The sequence below is a fragment of the Pipistrellus hanaki genome (genome assembly GCF_964339955.1).
Source record: "Pipistrellus hanaki genome assembly, chromosome: 1".
Lineage (NCBI taxonomy): Eukaryota > Metazoa > Chordata > Mammalia > Chiroptera > Vespertilionidae > Pipistrellus > Pipistrellus hanaki.
Genome location: NC_140503.1, coordinates 44,551,457 through 44,571,143, shown reverse-complemented (window position 1 = coordinate 44,571,143; position 19,687 = coordinate 44,551,457). Strand labels below are relative to the sequence as shown.

At 51.8% G+C, this 19,687-nt stretch overlaps 1 protein-coding gene across 2 annotated transcripts in view; it reads right to left on the bottom strand.

The window, feature by feature from the left end:
* The window catches only part of CA12 (carbonic anhydrase 12), a 55,158-nt gene extending 40,548 nt beyond the window's left edge, over nucleotides 1-14,610 (bottom strand). The window contains exons 1-2 of one of the 2 annotated variants that reach the window (XM_084889318.1): nucleotides 14,359-14,610; nucleotides 8,538-8,558 (exon numbers count right to left, since the gene is read on the bottom strand). In XM_084889318.1, coding sequence (XP_084745444.1) covers nucleotides 8,538-8,558; nucleotides 14,359-14,443 — 106 coding nt within the window. In that variant the 5' untranslated portion in view covers nucleotides 14,444-14,610. The remainder of the gene's footprint in view (nucleotides 1-8,537; nucleotides 8,559-14,358) is intronic. The other variant, XM_084889319.1, reaches the window with a different exon arrangement.
* Between the last annotated feature and the right edge of the window lie 5,077 nt (nucleotides 14,611-19,687).

The following is a 19,687-nucleotide window of genomic DNA, read 5'->3' as shown; positions in this document are numbered from 1 at the left end:
AACTTAAACTTCTTCTAACACTACTTAGTCAAAATAGACTCACCCAGGCCGTGGTATTTTGTGGAAGAGCCACACTCAAGGGGCCAAAGAGCTGCATGTGGCTCGCGAACGACAGTTTGCCAACCACTGGCCTATGACACTGTTCCCTGCTATATGCAAAGCTCTCTCTCATCCTATCTGAGGGGCCTCTCCTGAGCTACCTGTCCTAGGAGATGGGGCAACATGAAACATTTGCCCTAAACCTGCAAGCATCCTTACAGAATCGGGGTGGGTCTCAGCCAGTTCACCCGGCAGTCACAGCTGATCTAGCCACAAGTTAATGATGGAAAAACCATTTAAAGAGTTAAGATGAGCTGAATGAATCATTCAGACTTACAGCAGTTCTGTCCTAGCCAGTTTGGCTTAGAGCGTCTGCCTGCGGACCGAAGGGTCCCGGGTTTGATTCCAGGTAAGGGCATGTACCTCAGATGCAGGCTTCTCAGGGCGCATGCAGGAGGCACCCGATTGATGTGTTTCTCTCACATTGATATTGTTTCTATCTCTCCCTCTCTCTTCCACTCTCTCTAAAAACCAATGGAAAAATATCCTCAGGTGAGGATTTAAAAAAAGGTAGAATTTATACCAGTTCTGAGTCAACCTTTTCAGACAGGAGGAGGTGGCAACTAGTATTTGTTCCTTCCTGGTTGGCATAAGTCAAATGCTTGTCTGGTCCCTGGAAAGCTTGCCCTTAAAGGAACTCTTTAGTAAATGTTTTTTAATGGCACCTAAATGACTTTGTTCATAAATACTTGGAATACTGATCGAACACCATCAAAAAGGTATATGTGACCTATGAAGTGATTGAAAATTGGAAAAAGTTGTAGTTAAAAATCTAATACTCCCCATCATTCCTATATGCTATATTGAACAGTATGCAAACGAGCCATTATTTTTAGACTGTTTTGCCACCACTGTCTTCAGGATTTAATTCTTGAAAGGAATCATTTCAGCTCCTTTCTTTGTGCTCTGAGCATCTAACAGGTGCTCCTCTGTGAGTAAGTGTGAGACAACTACCCTATTTCCCGGCTTCTAGTTTCATAGAGGATACATCCCAGTTTCCGAGACGCTGACAGGCAGAAAAGTGTGTGTCTGAGAATCGGTGACACACGGTCTTCGCCCGCAGCACACGGGGTGGCCCAGAAGAGTCTGGCCGGGCTCCTGGGCTCCACTGTGGCCTTCACCCCCGGGCCTGCCACTGCAGGGAAGACAGTAACCCGCCAGGAAAGAAGACCCTGCTCCCTCCACAGAGCCCGAAACAGCCTCTGCTCCATTCTCTCCCTCCTGGAAGCCAGGCTTTTTAGCCCATACCTGCCTGGAGCTGCCTTCCTCAGCCTGCTTTGAATTGAGCCTCTTAGCTTTAAACCTTTCCTTTGAGCTGGTAAACTGCAGGCCTCCTCTGCCTCTGTGCTGCCAAGGGCATTACCTGGTTCCTGGGAGCAGTGACCTGCCCTCCCCTGAATGCCTGGCTCCAACTAGCAGGAAGCAGAAAGGGCAAGTCTGAGCACAGCCAGCGACCCAGCAGGGCTGTCCCAGCCCCAAAGCCGGCTCTCACCTGCAGGCCAAGGCCCCGCTCTGCTCAGGGAGGTGAGGCCCCGGCATCAGGCGGGGCTTAGGGAGCCCCGGGTTTCTTCCCGGGTTCAGGCCTCCACTCCTGAGCCCTAAGTCAAGGCTTAGCCTCGAGGCTCAGGCGGGAGGGGGCCCAGCGGCCATGGGCTTGGTGGGGAGGCCAGGACTGGCCTCCTCTGACTTCAGCTACACAGCGGAGGTGCCCACGGCCAGGGAGCCAGATACCCAGTCCCCAGAGGCCAGGAAAGCATCAGGGAGAGCAGATCCGACTCCACCCTGCCGGGAGGAAGGACGAGCCTAGAAAGAACATCCTGGCCTCCGATGTCCTTGTGAGGCCGAGCCCTTTCTCTCTCACACAGGAATGCCCTCTGTTTGTTCAGACTGTGAGTGGAGTACCTTCTGGCTGTTAAAAACCCAGGCAATGCCAAAGGCATAGAGAAGCAGATCCTCTCTAACAAAACCCATGCTATTGGCGCGTTCACAAAGCATTTCTCAATTGTTAGCAGGTAAAATTCTACCGTAACTGGGAGGTGAAGGAAGGAAAACGATGATTAGCGTTGCTGACTGTCTGCAGTGCGCCAGGCACATTAGCCTCTCTCCACGTACAGGAAGGCCTCACCTAATGTTCCCCAGAGGTCCTGGGAGGAAACAATTCTACCGTCGGCTAACTGGTAGGAACAAGTTGGTTCTAAGGCATCTTATTTGATGCACATCTTATTTAATCCTGCTGTGTTCTTGGTCAATCCTCACCACACCTCTATGAGGCTGTTGGTTCTCAAACTTGACTGAGCATCAGGATCACCTGGTGGCCTGTTAAACTAGGCTGCTGGGCCCTGGCGGGTGGCTCCGTTGTTTGCAGCATCGTCCTACGCGCCATAAAGGTTGTGGCTTCAATCCCTGGTCAGGGCATGCATGGGAGGAAACCGACAGATGTTTTTCTCTCCCATCGATGCCTCTCTCTCTCTCTCTCTCTCTCTCTCTCTCTCTCTCTCTCTCTCTCTTTCTCTCTCTTTCTCTCTCTCTCTCTCTCTCTCAAAATCAGTCAACGTATCCTCGGGTGAGGATTTTAAAAAGCGAGAAAGACTGCTGGGCCCAGACCTCGAGTTTCTGAGTCATAGGTAGATCTGGGATGGGCCGAGAGTGGATTTCTAACAAAGTCACACACAAGATAGGCTTTGGCTATTTCCTCCCGGCCTCTTTCTTTGTGTTTCGCTTCTGATTCACTGTGTTCAGGAAGGGCTTCTGAGGGCCCAGACAATGCTGCTATTGCGGTCCGGGGACCACACCTTGACAACCATTGAGGTAGCTGCTATTGCTCTCATGCTCAAGTGGAGAAAACCAAGATTCGGAGCGGTCCTTACTTTCCTCAGTCAGTCCGCCAGAGAGGGAGCCCGCAGGTATTTCCAAATGGAGGTCCGCCTGGGTGCGGGCTCTGTGCACCTCATACTTCTCCGTCCTGGTCTCCTGCCTCGTGCTGCCCCTCCTGACACTGCGCCTGCCTTCAGGAATACTGCTCGCTTTCCTAGCTTTCTCCCCCGCTGGGAAGGCCAGCTAAATGCAGGCCTGTGGGCAGCCACAGGCCAACGTCCTCCAGAACAACGAACCTCAATGCTGCAGCTCAGGGCAGATGAGAAACAATTCCCAGGGCGTGAATCAGACCACAGCTCAGCAGACCCAGGCGGGCACAGCGCCCGTTAGAAGTAACTGGAACTACAGCTCAGCGTTAATAAATGGAGGGTGGTTGGATTGCCAGCCTCAAGGGACGTCCCCAAGACACGGGGTTAAGGATTTCCTGGTATGAGAGACATGTTCTGGCCTTTCTTGCTCTCTCTCTCCAGGAGTGCCGGGCGCTCTCCTCAGTCATCCTCAGGAGAGAAGTGTTTGAGTTGGCTAACCCTTCCTACCTTGGGGGAAAACAAGTGCTCGCCTTCTTTCAACCGGCCTTTCAATCGCACGCGCTCCCGACTGCCCGTGGCATTCACCGGTGAGGTCTAACTCCGCCTGCTTTTCACACTGCCTTTGCCTGTGAGGCCACGCGGCACCTTTTTCGCCTAAAGAATAGGAGGTAAAGGGGTTTTCCTCCTAGCCGCCTTCCGTGTGTTCCCTGTCGCTTCTCAGAGTCCGGGCAGGCCGCAGGGGGATGTCCCGATCCCAGGGAAAGGCCATGGATAGCAGTTCCATATTCCAGTAGATTCAGGCCAGAAGGTGGGGGAGGTGGAAGGCGGGAGCCTGGAGAAGCAGCGTTTGCCCCGTGGAGGACCCCTTCTGTGTTCCCAAAGACAGTTCTCTAAGACAGAGAGGTCTACAGTCCGGGAGGAAGGAGAGCACACGAGGAAGGCTGTGGCATTCCCGGGTCATAGATCACATGGGTGCTCCCAGAGCTGAGGGCTGCCCAGCCTCTGCAGAGAAGAAGGGCCGGAGCCTGGGGGTAGCTGCAGGCTGCCGCCCGCACCCTCAGGCCCGGCCACGTCATCCCAGAGCTCCTGCAGCTGCAGGAACGCTGGGCTGCTGGTCGCCTCGAGGGCCCGGACCAGGGAAAAGGTGGGCCTCAACCTCCAGGAGGTGGACTTGGCTTCCATGTTCCCTTTTCATCCCTCCTCCTCGCAAGGTTTAAGGGTCTTATTTCCCCCAAAATCTCTAGCAGACTGTGTGGGTGTTGACTTCTGAGCTAGCCCCAACCCGAAGAACACCAGAGCAGCGCCCAGGTGAACAGAGGACCTGGCACAGGTTTCCAAGCAGAAGGGCTGCCCTGAAGGGGGCCATTCCAGCCAAACAGCACGTGGCTGGCCCGGGATGGAGCGCGCGCCCATTCTCTGCTCACATGACGCGTTCTTGGGTTGTTCGTTCAGACAGAGTCATTCTCTTTGGTTGCTCTGCTGTTTTGAACACACTGAGGAATTTTTGGGGTTTTCTTGGGGAGGGCTAAAAAAACTGTCAGGGGGAGGCTGACTGTCCCGGCCAGCTGGAACGGTTTAACTCTTCTCTTGGCTACAATATACACCCAGAAAGGGGCTGTATCATAGCGAACAGCAAGATGAATTTTCACCACCTGAACCTGAGCAGCTCCCCTCCTGGCGCCTCCTTCCATCACCTGACTTGACCGGCATGGACTCGCTTCAGCAGCCAGAGTCTATCCTCAGCTCACATGACAGCCTGACCTGCAGCTGCCCTCCAGGTCGGAGTCGGTGAAGCTGCTGGGGCTCAGCTGGGTTGACCTGGGACTGGTTTCCAGTGGGAAGGAGCCCATCTAGCAGTTCTCAACCCAGCACATGTCCAGCTGCTGCTTCAGCCACTCGAGCAGAATGCATGGGGGACGATTAGCCCCATCTTGGCTACCAGATGGCTCTCCTATGTCCAGGGAGGCATCTGAGAGGTCAGCCTGGTGACTCAATGTGGACAGGGATGGGGGTAGAGTTCTCTTTCCACATGTTTCTAGAAGTCCTGACACGTGTCCCAGGCAGTGGGAGGTCCCCGATCAGGATGATTCAGCAGCATCTACGTGCAAAATAGCTGAGTCTGTGCCCTGGGCAAGCCATGTGGTATTTGGTTGCAATTGCCCCATTCAGGGCAGCCCTTATGCTTGGAGACCGTTCTTCCCCAGCACCTGTGCCAGGTCCTCTGTTTACCTGGGCGACTCCGAGGCCCGGTGCCAGCTGCCGGCCGGGACCTGTTTGCCTCCTCAGTTGTCTCCATCCCGTCTTCCTTTACTGGCCCCCACTGAGAGCTCACTCCACATCACGTGCTCATTTCACTAATGGAAAGCCAGATTTGCCTTTATGCTCACTGTCCCCCCCCTCCACCCCCCACCATGGCATGCACCATTAGACTCTACCCTCTGCTTCCTCAGCAAATAGCTGCTCTAACTGTGCGGAACAGAGGGACAGAGGGCCGGCCAGAGCTGGTGGTCAGGGGAAAATGCTTCTGAACTGGTTGACGTGGCTGGACAGAGAAGCCTCCTTCGGGGAACACCATGTCATGACTAAGGGGCAGAAAGATTTCCCTCCCACACCTTCTCAACCCTGTTCTCTGGAACTATCTCACTCTGCCCTGGGGGGAAGGGAGCTGTCACACAGAGGCAGGGAGCCCTGGAGAGACTGGAACTGTGTTTCCACTATAACCTGAGAGGCTAGTATAGGAGGTGGGGCAAGCTACCCCATCTGGTCCTTGGTTCTCTCACTTGGGAAGTGCATGAAATAGACGAGCTTTTGAGGTTCCTCCCTTCCCCAGGTCCAGGCTAAATCCCGGCGATCTGCATCGCAGGAGAGCTCTGATGGGGGTGACCCCGAGCCATAGTTGGAGGTTCAGTGACCTAGACAGCAGCACCGTCACAGGTTACAGAGGTGGAGAAAGCGAGACTGAGAGGACTCAAGTGGCTTTCTAACGATCACATGGAATAAGGCCCAGGACCTGGGTCCCGCCGTCTTGACGTGCCTGCACTGCTCTTGTCACATCCCACACATTGAACTTGCCCATGGAGCCCCGAGGCCCTGAGGCCCTGACCTGTCCAATCTTCCTCTGTGGGGCCTCTTGCCCTGCTCTTTCGTTCTCTCTCACGGTGTTCACCATTCACTGGGTGTTAAGACACAGGATGGGATGTCTTCTACAAAGGCCAAACTCCTTCCTGCTTCCTGCTTATCCTTCCTTCTCATCCTCCCCCCCCCACCCTATTACTCTCCCTAAAACGCAGTTCACTCCCTGCCCTCCCCTCCATCGATGGGACAAAGTCAGAAGGGCCTGCCCTGCCCTCCCATGCTTCCCTTGTTTGTCTCAACCTCTCTTTTTGAACTCAGAGCCCATCACTCCCTTGTAACTCCTTCTCTACATGATTCCCCTCAAATACCACTTTCTCCTTTCTTGCCTCCACTCACGTGATGCCACCGTCATCTCGGCCCACAGCACCTCTGCCCCGTCACACCGAATCCTCCAACCCCCCAAGGCCGGGGTGAAAGCCGCCTCCTCCATAAAGCCTTCCGTGACCACGCAGCCCTAGCATGCTCATCCTTCTCTGAACCCTCAGAGCACCGAACCACTTATTATATCTTATTACCGCCTATTATATTCTGCTTTGAATTGTGAGCCTGAAGTAATTCCCAGCCTCAGATCACAGCCTCCCCTTCTAGTTACCCACCCACTTAGCAATGGCGCTTTGCTCATAATAACTACCTAAGGGATGTTAGTAAAGCTGGAGGCATCAATGCCAGAGCCACAGAAACCTTGGCCTGTAGGTAGCTGGCCAATTAGGTTGATGACTTTCCTATGCCTCCTGGGCTCACAAAGGCTTTCACAGATTTCAGCCAGGTCTTCCTCTGGGCTCTGCTTTCACTGCAGGAATCAGCTTCCCTGCTTGTCACACACAAACACACACACACACACCCCGCCGTGCCCACAAGGCCAGTTCCACTCTCCCACCTACCATACAAGCTATGCTGCAAATCCCGTGACTCTGTCCTTAACACGACAGAATAGTAATTCTCCCTTGAGGATACATTCCAAGAACCCAGTAGATGCCTGAACCTACACATAATACCGAACCCTACATATACTGTGTTTTTATAAGTACATACATAGGTACCTAGGACACAGTTTAATTTCTAAATTAGGCACAGTAAGAAATTAACATCAAAAATAATAAAAGGGAACAAGTATAATGTGCCATATTATAGGCTGTGTGTGCGTGGGGGGACCTTCCCCTCGCCACCCGCAGAACCACGGCGGCTCCTAAGTGACTCGCAGGCGGGGAGCATGGGCAGCATGGATGTGCAGAGCAAAAGCGATTATTCACGTCCCGGGCAAGACGGAGTGGGACGGCTCGCAGTTTCATCACTCTACTCAGAACGGCGCAGAACATGAAACCGATGAATTGCTTATTTCTGGAATTTTCCATGTAATATTCTTAGACCGTGTGGTTGACCTTGGGTAACTGAAACCACAGAAAGCGAAACTGCAGATAAGGGGAGGACTGGATTCACATTCGGCACTTGCCAGGGGACCCAGGTACGTGGCCTCCCGTCCCCACTCCAGCTGATGACCGAGTCCCGAATTCAGTGAAACACACCAGCCACGCTGGTTTCAAGGCACGCGTCTTGCAAGCCTGCCGGAAGCGGCCAGCGTCGTTCTGGACCCAACCCCACAGAAACCGCATCGCACGACGGGTGCCCCTCTCTCCCCGTGTGAGACAAGCATCTCTTTTCACGAAGGATGGGCCACCTCCACTTTGCCTATTGCTTGTTTACAAACAGGGCAAGAAGTTAATTCTAGACATGCCGACAGCTTACGTCTTGGGGCCTGAGCCAGACTTTCAGAAAAGGGCTCTTTCTTCTTTGTCTGTTGTGCGGTAAATGTCCCGCAAGAGAGAAGGGCTCTCCTGCCCGGGCCCTTGCAGAGTGGAAGCACCCTGGGCCTCCTCACCTGGGAGGTCTGGTAGAAATCCCTGCAGGAACCTGGAAGCCTTAACACTGACTCAAAGTTCAAGGGCACAGAGCTTGCTCGTCTGCTAGGAGCAAGTGTAGCATGCAACCCCGGTGGAGCGATTCCTCAGAGAGGGCTTTGTGCCTTTTTAAAAAATATATATTTTATTAATTTTTTTACAAAGAGGAAGGGAGAGAGAGTTAGAAACATCGATGAGAGAGAAACATCCATCAGCTAGCTGCCTCTTGCACACCCCTCACTGGGGATGTGCCCACAACCAACATACATGCCCTTGACCGGAATCGAATAGGGGACCCTTCAGACTGCAGGCCGACGCTCTATCCACTGAGCCAAACCGGTTTCGGCCCTTTGTGCCTTTTAAATAATATCAGAGCTGCCCTCTACCACCCCAACCCACCCCCCCGAAAAAAGAAAAAATCTCCAGAGATCGTGACATTTCTGGCTTTCTCATTAAACACAGCCATCTCCTAAAAAGCATATATACATGTAAGATCTCCACTTACCGAGATAGGTCCAGTCGAACCCTGCAAAGAACAAAACAAAGCAAGTTAAGTACAACTGTGCTTGAACAAGTTAGAGAAAAACACAGATTTCACTGTGAAACGGGTGAGACGGACACGTGGTGATGCCCAACACTTCTTCAGGAAAAGCCTCCCCAGACATCTGAGAGAAGCCACATTTCATTAGCTGAACGGGAAACACGTTCACAAGGCTCAGAACCCAACAGCTGTTGACAGGTCTACAGCAAAGGCTCTTTCTCCTGCCAGATCTCTCTGTTTCCATGGGAGGGGCTGGTTTCATCAGTTGATGAAATCTTTTATGGTATGACTGCACACACTCAGGTATTGTATTCTTTCTGCCCCCCCCCCCCTTTTTTGTTAATCCTCACACGAGTATATTTTCCCCATTGATTGCTAAAATTAGAAGGGAGGCAAAGAGGAAGGAAGAGGGAGGGAGGGACAGGAGAAGGAAAGGAGAGAGTGAGAGAGAGAGAGAGAGAGAGAGAGAGAGACATCAATATAGAGACACGTCGATTTGTTGTCTCCCACATGCACCCTAACTTGGGCAGGGGATGGAACCCACAAGCCAGGTACATGCCCTTGACCCAGAATCCAACGCATGACCCTTCGGTGCACAGGCTGGCACTCTAACCACTGAGCACTCTGGCGAGGGCTCCCCTTTTCTTCACACAAAGGCTGGCATGTTGGAAACACTGTTTTGCATCTTGCTTTCCCCCTACCTAACAACATATCCTGGAGAACAGTTCACACCGCTACATAAAGAGGAAAACACTGCTCTCCAAAGGAAGCTGCCACGCGCACACTCACACACACATACACACACCACACACACATACACACACCACACACACACACACACATACACCACACACACACCACACACACACACACACCCCACACACACCCCCCCCCACACACACACACACCACACACACACACCACACACCACACACACACACACACACACACACCACACACACCACACACACACACACACACACACACACACCACACCACACACACACACACACACACACACCCCACACACACACCCCACACACACACACACACACCACACACACACACCACACACCACACACACACACACACACCACACACACACACCACACACACCACACACACACACACACACACACACACACACACACCACACCACACACACACACAGACACACACACACGGGCTAGATCCCAGGGGCGGGAGGAATGTGTAGGAAAAATTCTGCCAGGAGTACAACGGACAGAATTCCACTCCCCGCACACACCAAAGCCCTTCATTCCTACATCAAAACACGCGGTTTGAAAGCTGTTGCAGACCTGTGCTGTCGTCACCCTGCCTGGCACCTCCCTCTTCACCGCCCGAAGGAGACCAAGACCCTGAATTAAAACGCGGGGTGTCTCAGGGACACATCCCAGTGAGGGGACGGCCCAGCGCCTAAGTCCCTGTCTCCTGGCTCCCCACCCCCGCCCCGCCCCGTGTTCTCAGCGGCCCACCGGGGACAGCGGGAAGAGGAACGCTCTCCCACCCCCTTCCTCTCTCGGTTACTGATTTGAGTCAAACTTAACTGGTCACTTATCACAACTAGGCATCTCCTGCTCGAGCCAATGGTGGATTTTAGAAGCTAAAAGAGGACTTTGCTTTTATTTTTAAAGCTGGTGTGAGCTCATATTTTTGCTGTTGTTCTGTTTCATTTCTGTGCCTCAGTGCTTTTAATTGTTTTAATTCTCAATATTAATTGGTAATCTTATCAAAATACACTTGTACATGGTTTAGAGAGTCAGGTGGTTCTAGCAAGGCTTTAAAAAAATAAAATAAAATAAAATAAAATAAAATAAAACCCTGTCCCCTGACACCCCTATGTTTTCCTGCTCCTTACAGCACCCCCTTTAATACTCTTCAGTTAATTCTTTGGCATTGTCTCCACATCGCTGTAAGACATGCCCCTCTATTGCTCTTTTGTGATCTGTTTAGGCTTAGGTCTTTACTGATGTCCTACCCTAAATTCCCACAAACTTAAAGGAATCTTTGATTCTTCTTCTCAATCTTTAGGGGCTGAGGGGAGACCAGATCAATCCAAGCTATGGGCCTTTTCCTCATAAAAATACCTGAGCTCAGACACACAAGTTCAGGTACAATTAGTTTCAGGAGGTCCACGGAACCCCTGGAGCCTACTATGGCCTCCGCAGGCATCAGCAGTGCCAGGGTTCCCCTCCCCTGGGTTAGCAATGGGGGAGGACCGTCAGGACCACAGGCGAACGGGACCTTTACTCGGACCCCAAGTGCACACCAGCTCTTCACTGAAACGGTGAAAAGGGACAGAGGAAGCATCGCCTTCGAACTACGCTCCAGAAGACATCAAACCTCCTCCCGAACATGTGCCTTCAGCGTCTTGTTTCGGGGTTCACTGTTAAAATACAGCCACGGACTTCACACAGAGAAGCACATGGCTTCCACTCAGCCAGCAGAGCGCGCTCTCGGGGGCCTGGGATGTCGGCTGACAGGTCAGGGGAGTTCCCCTCCTGCTGCCCAGTGATCCTGGAGGCCGCCAGCTGCTGCCTCGGAGCAGGCCTGCTCTGGCCGGAAGTTTTAGCTGCACTTTCCCCAAAACTGAATCGTACCCCCAATATCCTGCGTCTTCTGCTCTGCTCCCGAAAGCTCCCTCCACTGAGGTTTCTCCTGTGATTGCGGCTCATGCTCAGATGGGGCATCGGCATGATGCTGCGGGCACTCAGGGACGGAGGATACAGGGCGGACATCCAGGGCTGCCACAGGACCACCTGAGGCCCGGCAGCCCTGGCTGGCCTTGAAAAGCAGCAGCATCCAGAGCACCCGTCACTGCCCTCCTCTCTGCCCGTGCCTGGCTGGTCCTCAGCACTCAGGGCTTTGAGTGCAAGTGACAGCATCTGAAGGGGCTTGGGAGCAGGAGGCTGGGGTTTAATTGCCTAACATGAGAGCGAGGTGATCTGAGTTGGGGGGGCGGGAGGGGGTTTCACCTATGAAGGTCAGGACTCAGCCTGATTCACCGTCAGCACAGAAATGGCCTCAGACAGATTTCATAAGGACGTGTGTGTCTGGGTGCTTTTTGTGGACATGGCGCCTCCTGACTCCCACCTTTAGCTTTAGGGACAGGCGTCTTAGGTAGCAGGACTAAACTGGCCCTGCAAGACAGGTCAGGCCAAGGCTGCTGCCGCTGCCCCTTCGCGGCCCTTCTGGGAGGGGAACTATTCCTTCCCGAGAAGGCCAGCCCTGGGAGGCCCAGCGGGTGCCTGTTGGAACCTGCAGCCCGGTGTGTCCGAGGCCGTAGAATGCCCTGGGTGCTCTCCGAGGAAGTGATATTTACAAAGATCCAGGTCAGGGGTTCCGGGCTTTGCCCACTTCCTGTCCTGGGTACTAGAACCTTCCCTGAGTTCTTGAGACTGCCCCGCTCGCCACACCAGGTTCAGACAGAGTGGGTGCTACAGAATTCACTGCAATATCCCCCCTCCCCACTCCCACCCTAAGAACCCAAGTTTTTCTCTAAAAAACCTTTCTTCCTCTCTCTCTCTCTTTCTCTCTTTCTCTTTCTCTCTCTCCCCTTTGTCCCCCCTTCTCCCCTCTACATTCTCCAAATTAGGGTGGTGTAAAAATTGCACTTTCACCCCCCACTGAGTAGCCCACCTGCCTACCCCTGGGTTTTAAGAACACAGTTTATATTCTATTATTCCTCATGAGATTCTGGCATCTTAACTGCCTTGGGGACAAGGTCAAAGCAAAAGTCACTGAAAACACCTAACTTCACCTTATTTTGCTCCTTCCCAACCTCCGAGTTTCCTTCACACACGCACCAGGGCCAATGCTCCGGGCAGAGGGCAGGCCACACTGGACCCCAAGACCCAGCTTAACCCTCTTCAACCGCCACCTTGGGTTAATATGGACACGCTACACCTCAGTGATTTGCGCTTTGACCTTGACCCCAAGGCAGTTAAGACGCCCAGAATCTCATGAGGAACAATAAAATAAAACCTGTGTTCTTAAAACCCAGGGGTAGGCAGGTGGGCTACGCAGTGTGGGGTGAAAGTGGGGTTTTTACACCACCCTAATTAGAAGGATGGAGAGGGGGGAAGGTGAGACAAAGGAGAGGGGGGAGGAAGAAAGGCAAGGAGGGCAGGGGAGGAGGGGAGGGAAATCGGGCAGGAAGAGGACAAGCCGGAGGAGCTGCCCCGGAGTGAGGGGAGTGACAGGCTCTCAGGAGCGCCAGCCAATGAATGGCTGCTTCTCTCTGCGGCCTTAGGACAGCCTGGAACTAAAAGGGAGACTTTCAGGGAAACTTCAGGTCTCCCCGGTGCAGCTTTCTCCAGAGGGGATATGTGTCAAAGTTTGCAGTTTTAACAATTAATTTCCACTTTTACACAGCGCCTTTCTCTCACCGGCCTTCTATATCTCCCTGGGGGTGTGTATATGTGATAATATTAAGTATATCATGCCAGCCAGTGGAGTGGAATTGAATTCAGAGTAACGGCAAAGCTGCTGCTAGCCCAGCTCCCCACTCTCCCGTGCCCTGTACCCCCTACTAGCGCCCCCCCCTCCCCCCCCCCCCCCCCCCCCCCCCGCCCGCAGAGGGCAAAATGACCTCTAAGAAGGAAGGGGCGTCTGGTTTCACATGCTGAACAGGACCGATTCCCCACCACCCCTGCCCCGCCGGGGAGTATACGTTGTCAGCCACTATGGTCCCTTGGGGTCCTTCTGTAAATGTTTCAGCCTAACGGGCTCAGGACTATCGCACCCACACAAGTCTTCACAACTGGAGACAAACTGTCAAGGGCAGGAGCCACCATCAGTGACCAGGGGGGGTTTCCACAAAAGTCACCATTCACTCCCTCAGAACAGCATCCGCCCAGCTGCTGGGGAGGCAGGCAAAGCGTGGCGCCCTCCTCACGTGTTACAGAGGATTGACTAACCTGACCTTAGCTACTCCCCGCGATTCATTGCACAGACCTGAGTCTACAGGCAGGTCCACCCACCACCTCCTGCCGTCTCACTCCGCACCCTCAGCTCCAGCCTCCCTCCGGGTGAAGGGCCCTAATTACACTCAGCAATGAGGTGTGTGTGCTCATCTGAGTGCACACACACACACACACACACACACCACACAGACACCACACACACACACACACACACACCACAGATACACACCACACACACACACACCACACACACACACCATACACCACACACACACACCACACCACACACACACACCGCACACCACACACACCACACACACACACACACACACGCTTACAGTAAGAGAGCCCTCCTGGAGAAAACCAATCATTAAGGATGGGATGCATCATCCCTTTGACTTGCAGGTAAAACCCCAGGGGAAGAGTCCTCCCGAGTGAAGCACCCACCTCGGATGTGGGAAGCTTCTGCCCTGGAGCCACTGCAAACCCTTCCCCAGCCTCGACCATGCCCGTGGTGCGGGAACTGGAGCGCAGCATTTTAAATCCCGGTTCCCAGGGGCCCAGGGAGCAAGTTCCCAAGCACCCACTCCGGAGCTGCAGGTGCTCGGAGAACACAGACATACTTCGGCCACAGACGCATCCCAAAGGAAACAGGAGCATCCCTCCTAACCATGTGACATGTGATTCCAGGCATGTCCTTCCCTGCTCCCCCTCCCGCACCACCCCCAGGGGTCCCCTTCCCCCTCAATGACTTTATCACCAAAAAGCCCCGCAGGAGACCCCGCAGCCCAGGTGCGGCTGAGTGCCCCGGACGGTTGGGAAAGAGGCGGAAACTTTACCGTGGAGCGGGGCTGCGCGGGAGAGCTGCTCCTTTAGGCTCAGGAGCAGGAGGACGGCCGCGGCGCGCAGGCTGCTGCGGGGCATCTTCGCGGCTCCTGCGGGGCGGGCGGGGACGGCCCTGGGCTCGGCTCCTTCTCGATCCGGTCTCCCGGCTGAGACCAGGGAGCTGGGTCAGGGAGCGCAGGGACCCCACACGGGGCACCAGGACACGTGCGCGCAGCGCAGCGCAGGCTCGGCGGCACTCGGCTCTGTGCGCTCAGGCTGCCTGCGGGCCGCTTTTATGGAGCGGCTCCGTGATGTCACCGTGCAGGGGAAGGACGCCCTGCCTACGGGAGGTCTGGCGCCCCGGCTCCCAGGTGAGCTGCCGCCCTGGCTTCAGCCACACTCCGCGGGGCAGTGGCCCGGCGCTCCTCCTGAACCCGGTTTTCCGTGGGAGCAGCGGGGAGGCGTGGTTGAGATCAGCCCCACGGGGAAGAGTGTGTCTGGGGACTCACTCCTGTGGCCCTGGCCACTCACCGCCCTTCATGAGAAGCCCCCTGAGTGCCATGCCACGTGGACAAGATCCTCCTCCAGGGCCCCAGGGGCGTGCCAGCCTGGACTGAGCACACGTTAGGGACTAAACAAGACAGCAGAGGGGTTGCATGCAAATTCAGAATTTCTGTGGGCTGGATAGTGCAGTCCTGATAAGGCGGTACCTTTGAAATGTAGATGCAAAGAAATTAATTAAGACTAGGTATGCCCAGCTCAGTTGGTTGAATCCACCGTGTGCACCAAAGATTGCTGGTTGGATTCCTGGTCAGGGCACATACCTGGGTTGTGGGTTCCATCCCCCCATCAGGGGATGTATGGAAAGCGCACGCTCGTGCGCTCTCTCTCTCTCTCTCTCTCTCTCTCTCTCTCTCTCTCTCTCCCTCCCTCTCTCTTGTCCTCTCTCCTTCTCCCTCCTTCTCCTTTCCTTCCCCTCTCTAAGCATGTCTTCTGATGAAGTTTTAAAAAAAAATAACACTAGGTAAATAGCACAGTGGGTACAAAGGGAACAGCTTTACTAAGCAATTAGATGTCCCTCTTGTATCAGGTAAGTAGACAAGGTTCATGCTGGTTCATGATGCCCATTCATTCTCTAGGAAGCGGACGGGTCCCTTCTCTGGGTCGCAGTGGAGGAAAAGGATTTCCGTCATTTGTGGAGCATCTAGTATGTGTCAAGCACGGCACTAGGACCAAGTCAGTGTCTGCGTTCTGTTTCCAGTGCATATATTATCATCGCCTGTTGCCCATTTCTGCCCACTTTTTTCACATACCTGTATTTAAATGTGTATACTTACATTTAGTCATACACACGTGGTTCTGATCCCCTTTGTGTGTAGTCCATGTTCAGTTGTTAGTCAAAGGCCTAAGTCACCTGCTACCCCAATTCTCCCAGATCTTCCTGCTGCATTACTGTGACTTGCTGTTTTCACCGCCCCTGTCACTAGTGTTTTGGCTTCCTGGAGCCCTCTGAGTGTCTCTGCACTGTTCCCGGTGCTGGGCTCCGTTTCCCTCCCGCTCTGTGACCAGGCCTGTTCTCTTGGCTCCCTGCTGCCCACCCCAAGCCCTGGTGCATGACCTCTGGTTTTGTGACCTGGCCCATCTTGCCCTCTTCTCTTGGCCACAGTGGCCTGACCAGCCTTTACCTCCCTCAGGTCTGTGCTGACCCTCAGCCTAGGTGGACTCTTGGACTGGCCTCAGTGACCAGCGAGGCCTTTTGTCTGTGCTGGTTTTGGGGGGGATAGAGAAAATTCTCTGCTGAGGGCCACCAGGAAGCACATGCCACCCACATTTCAAGGGGTGAAATTGTTCTGTCCCTATCAGTTCAGCTATTGTTTGGAATCATAAAGAGCTTTGAAGTCTGGTTAAGGAAGTAATTACAATGACAATCTTGTCACAAGCACTTCCCAACCACTGCAGGCTTAGAGATGACCTTTGAAAGAGAGCGAGCTCCTGAGTGGCGAGTGGTGAGTGAGCACTTAAGACATTCATGTCTCCGGTCTGTCACCCAGGGCATCAGGAGATGAATGTACCCATGGAACACCGGTGGGGGAGACGCTGCAGCTCAGAGGTGCACATACTGAACCCGTGGAGGTGGAGTCACTCGGCCCAAATCTCAAGACCAATTAAAGGTAAGCAATCCATGCACATGCATTTTGCTATTCCCACTCCAGGTGTTTTCCCATCATATCTGACTAAACATTAATTTCAATTCCTCCTGAAACATGCCCCTCTACGGTAGGTGTTCTCCAGGCACCCCTGGAGATGGAGAGGTTTTCTAAAAGTGGGCCAGAGTTAGTGGAACAGTAAGGCACAATTGTGAAGTGGGTTTGATGGGAAGACAGTGACGGGGTGATTACTGCATGTCTAGATCAGAGACCTGTTTAATGAGGAAGAATGGGTAGCAATTAAATGAGAATTGAGACTATAAACTGAGACTGATTGCCATATTTGTTTTGGGGTAATTTCTTTTTTAATCTCAGGGAAGCAAAGGGGGAAAGCAGACAGAAATGTATAGAATGGCCAAACTTCTAAAGTATTGAGGCTGAATGCCAAGGCCACTCCACTTCCCCCTCAAACAGCCCCCACAGCTAATCAGCTTAAGTTCCCAACTGTGGGAACTTTTCCTGCCAGAGGCTTCATCTGAGGCTGGTGTGGCTGAACGTGTACCAACTTGCTTTGCCATCATCAGGTGGGACTGTTGTCAGCCAATAAATAACCATTACTCAGTGGGTGAGGGTGGAAGGCAGACCTTCAGTTCAAAAGGAAGCCGTTGGCCACCAAGGGGCACACCCGTTCAGAAGGCTCCAGGGCACAGACCTCTTTGAAATGTCACCATCCGCCTGGCAGATGTGGCTCAGTGGTTGAGTGTCAACCTATGAACCAGGTCATGGTTCGATTCCCAGTCAGGGCACATCCCCAGGTTGGGGGCTCGATCCCCAGTAGGGGGTGTGCAGAAGGCAGCTGATAAATGATTCTCTCTCTTCCTTGATGTTTCTATCTCTGTCTCCCTCTCCCTCTCTGAAATCAATTAAAAAATATTTTTAAAATAAAATAAAATGTCTGATTGGAAGAATTAATATTGTTAAAGTGATCATACTACCCAAAGCAATCCATAGATTCAATGAATTTTCTATCAAAATTCCAATGACATTTTTTAAAATATATTTTATTGATTTTTTTACAGAGAGGAAGGGAGAAAGATAGAGAGCTAGAAACGTCAATGAGAGAGAAACATTGACCAGCTGCCTCCTGCACACCCCCCACCGGGGATGTGTCCGCAACCAACATACATGCCCTTGACCGGAATCGAACCTGGGACCTTTCAGTCCGCAGACCGACTGAGCCAAACCGGTTTTGGCTCCAATAACATTTTTACAAAAATAGGACAAATAATCCTAAAATTTGTATGGAGCCACTAAAGATTCTGAATAGCCAAAGCAATCTTGAGAATGAAAAAAAAAAAAAAAAGCCAGGAATATCACACTCCTTGATTTCAAACTGTATTACAAAGCTATCTTAATGAAAACAGTATTGTATTGGCATCAAAACAGACACATGGATCAATGGAACAGGATGGAGATCACAATAATAAACCTATGCATATATAGTTAATTTATGATAAAGAAGGCAAGAATATACAATGAGGGAAAGGATAGTCTCTTTAATAAATAGTGTTGGGAAAACTGCCACATGCAAAAGAATGAAACTAGACTACTGTCTTATAGCATAGGGACCCTAGTTGGAGAAACCCTCTTGCACTGTTAGTGGGAATATAAATTGGTGCAGCCACTATGGACAACGGTATGGAGGTTCCTTAAAAAGTTAAAAATAGAGCTATTACCCTGGCCAATGTGTTCGGTGGTTAGAGCATTGGCTTGCACACGGAAGGGTCTTGGGTTCGATTCAGACAAGGGCACGTACCTCAGTTGCAGGCTCGATCCCCAACCCTAGTCGGTTAGGGTGCATTCAGGAGGCAACCAATTGATGTGTCTCTCTTACATTGATGTTTCTCTCTGTGTGTCTCTCCCCCTCCCTTCCACTCTCTCTAAAAATCAATGGGAAAATATTCTTGGGTAAGGATTAACAACAACAAAAATTAAAAGCACTGGGAAAATATCATCTGGTGAGGGTTAACAAAAAAATAAAATAGAATAGAACTACCATATGATCCAGCAATTTCACTAGTAGATATGTATCCAAAGGAAACAAACACAAATTCAAAAGATATATGCACCTCTAGATTAGCATTATTTATAATAACCAAGGTATGGAAACAACCTAAGTGTCCATCAATAGATATATGGATAAAGAAGATGTGGCACAATATATACAATGGCATACTACTTAGCCATAAAAAGAAATTTATGACAGCATGGGTGGGTCTTGAGGAAATCATGCTAAGTAAAATAAGTCAGAGAAGAATAAATACGATATGATTTCACTTCTATGTAGAATACAAAAACCAACTCATAGATACAGAAAACAGAATGGTGGTTTCTGAAGTAGAGGGGTACAGGAGTGGCTGAAATGTGTAAAGGGGGTCAAAGGGTACAAACTTCCAATTACAAAATAAGTCATGGGAGTGTAATGTACAGCACGGTGACTATAGTCAATAATATTGTAGCCCATGCTTGAACGTTGCCAAGAGAGTAAATCCTGAAAGTTCTCACCATGAGGGTTGGGAGGGAAAAGGGGTGCACCTTTGTATGGTGACAGATGGTAACTAGACTTATTGTGGTGATCAAGGTACGGGGCATGCAAATATTGAATCATTATGTTGTACACCTAAAACCAATATGTTATATGTCAATTATACCTTAAGTTAAAAAAAAAAAAATGCCCCCATCTGAGTCAATATAAGGGTGAGGCTGATGAATCAAAGGGCAAAGGAGTGTGGAGGACAGGAATGTGGGGTTTAGTGTCAGGTGGTCTGGGCTGAAGTGCCTGTCCCACCACTTACCAGGTGGCCGTGAACCTCAGTTCACTATTCCCTACAGATTCTAAGAAGAAAGTGCTAAGCACGGTGTCAGGCAAACAGTAGGTACTCAATAAATGTCAGTTCTTCTCCCACTAGTCTTTTCTTTAGCCCCATACATATGTGCATTTCCATTTGAGTGACTGTATTTGAAGAGTTAATTCTTACCTAAAGAAATAAAATTCTCTGTTCTCTAACCCTACTGCCTGAAAGGTCAACAATTAGGGCAAATACTGCCAAATGGCACCAGCTTTGAGAAAGAAGAACCTTGCCGAAACGGGTTTGGCTCAGTGGATAGAGTGTCAGCCTGCAGACTGAAAGGTCCC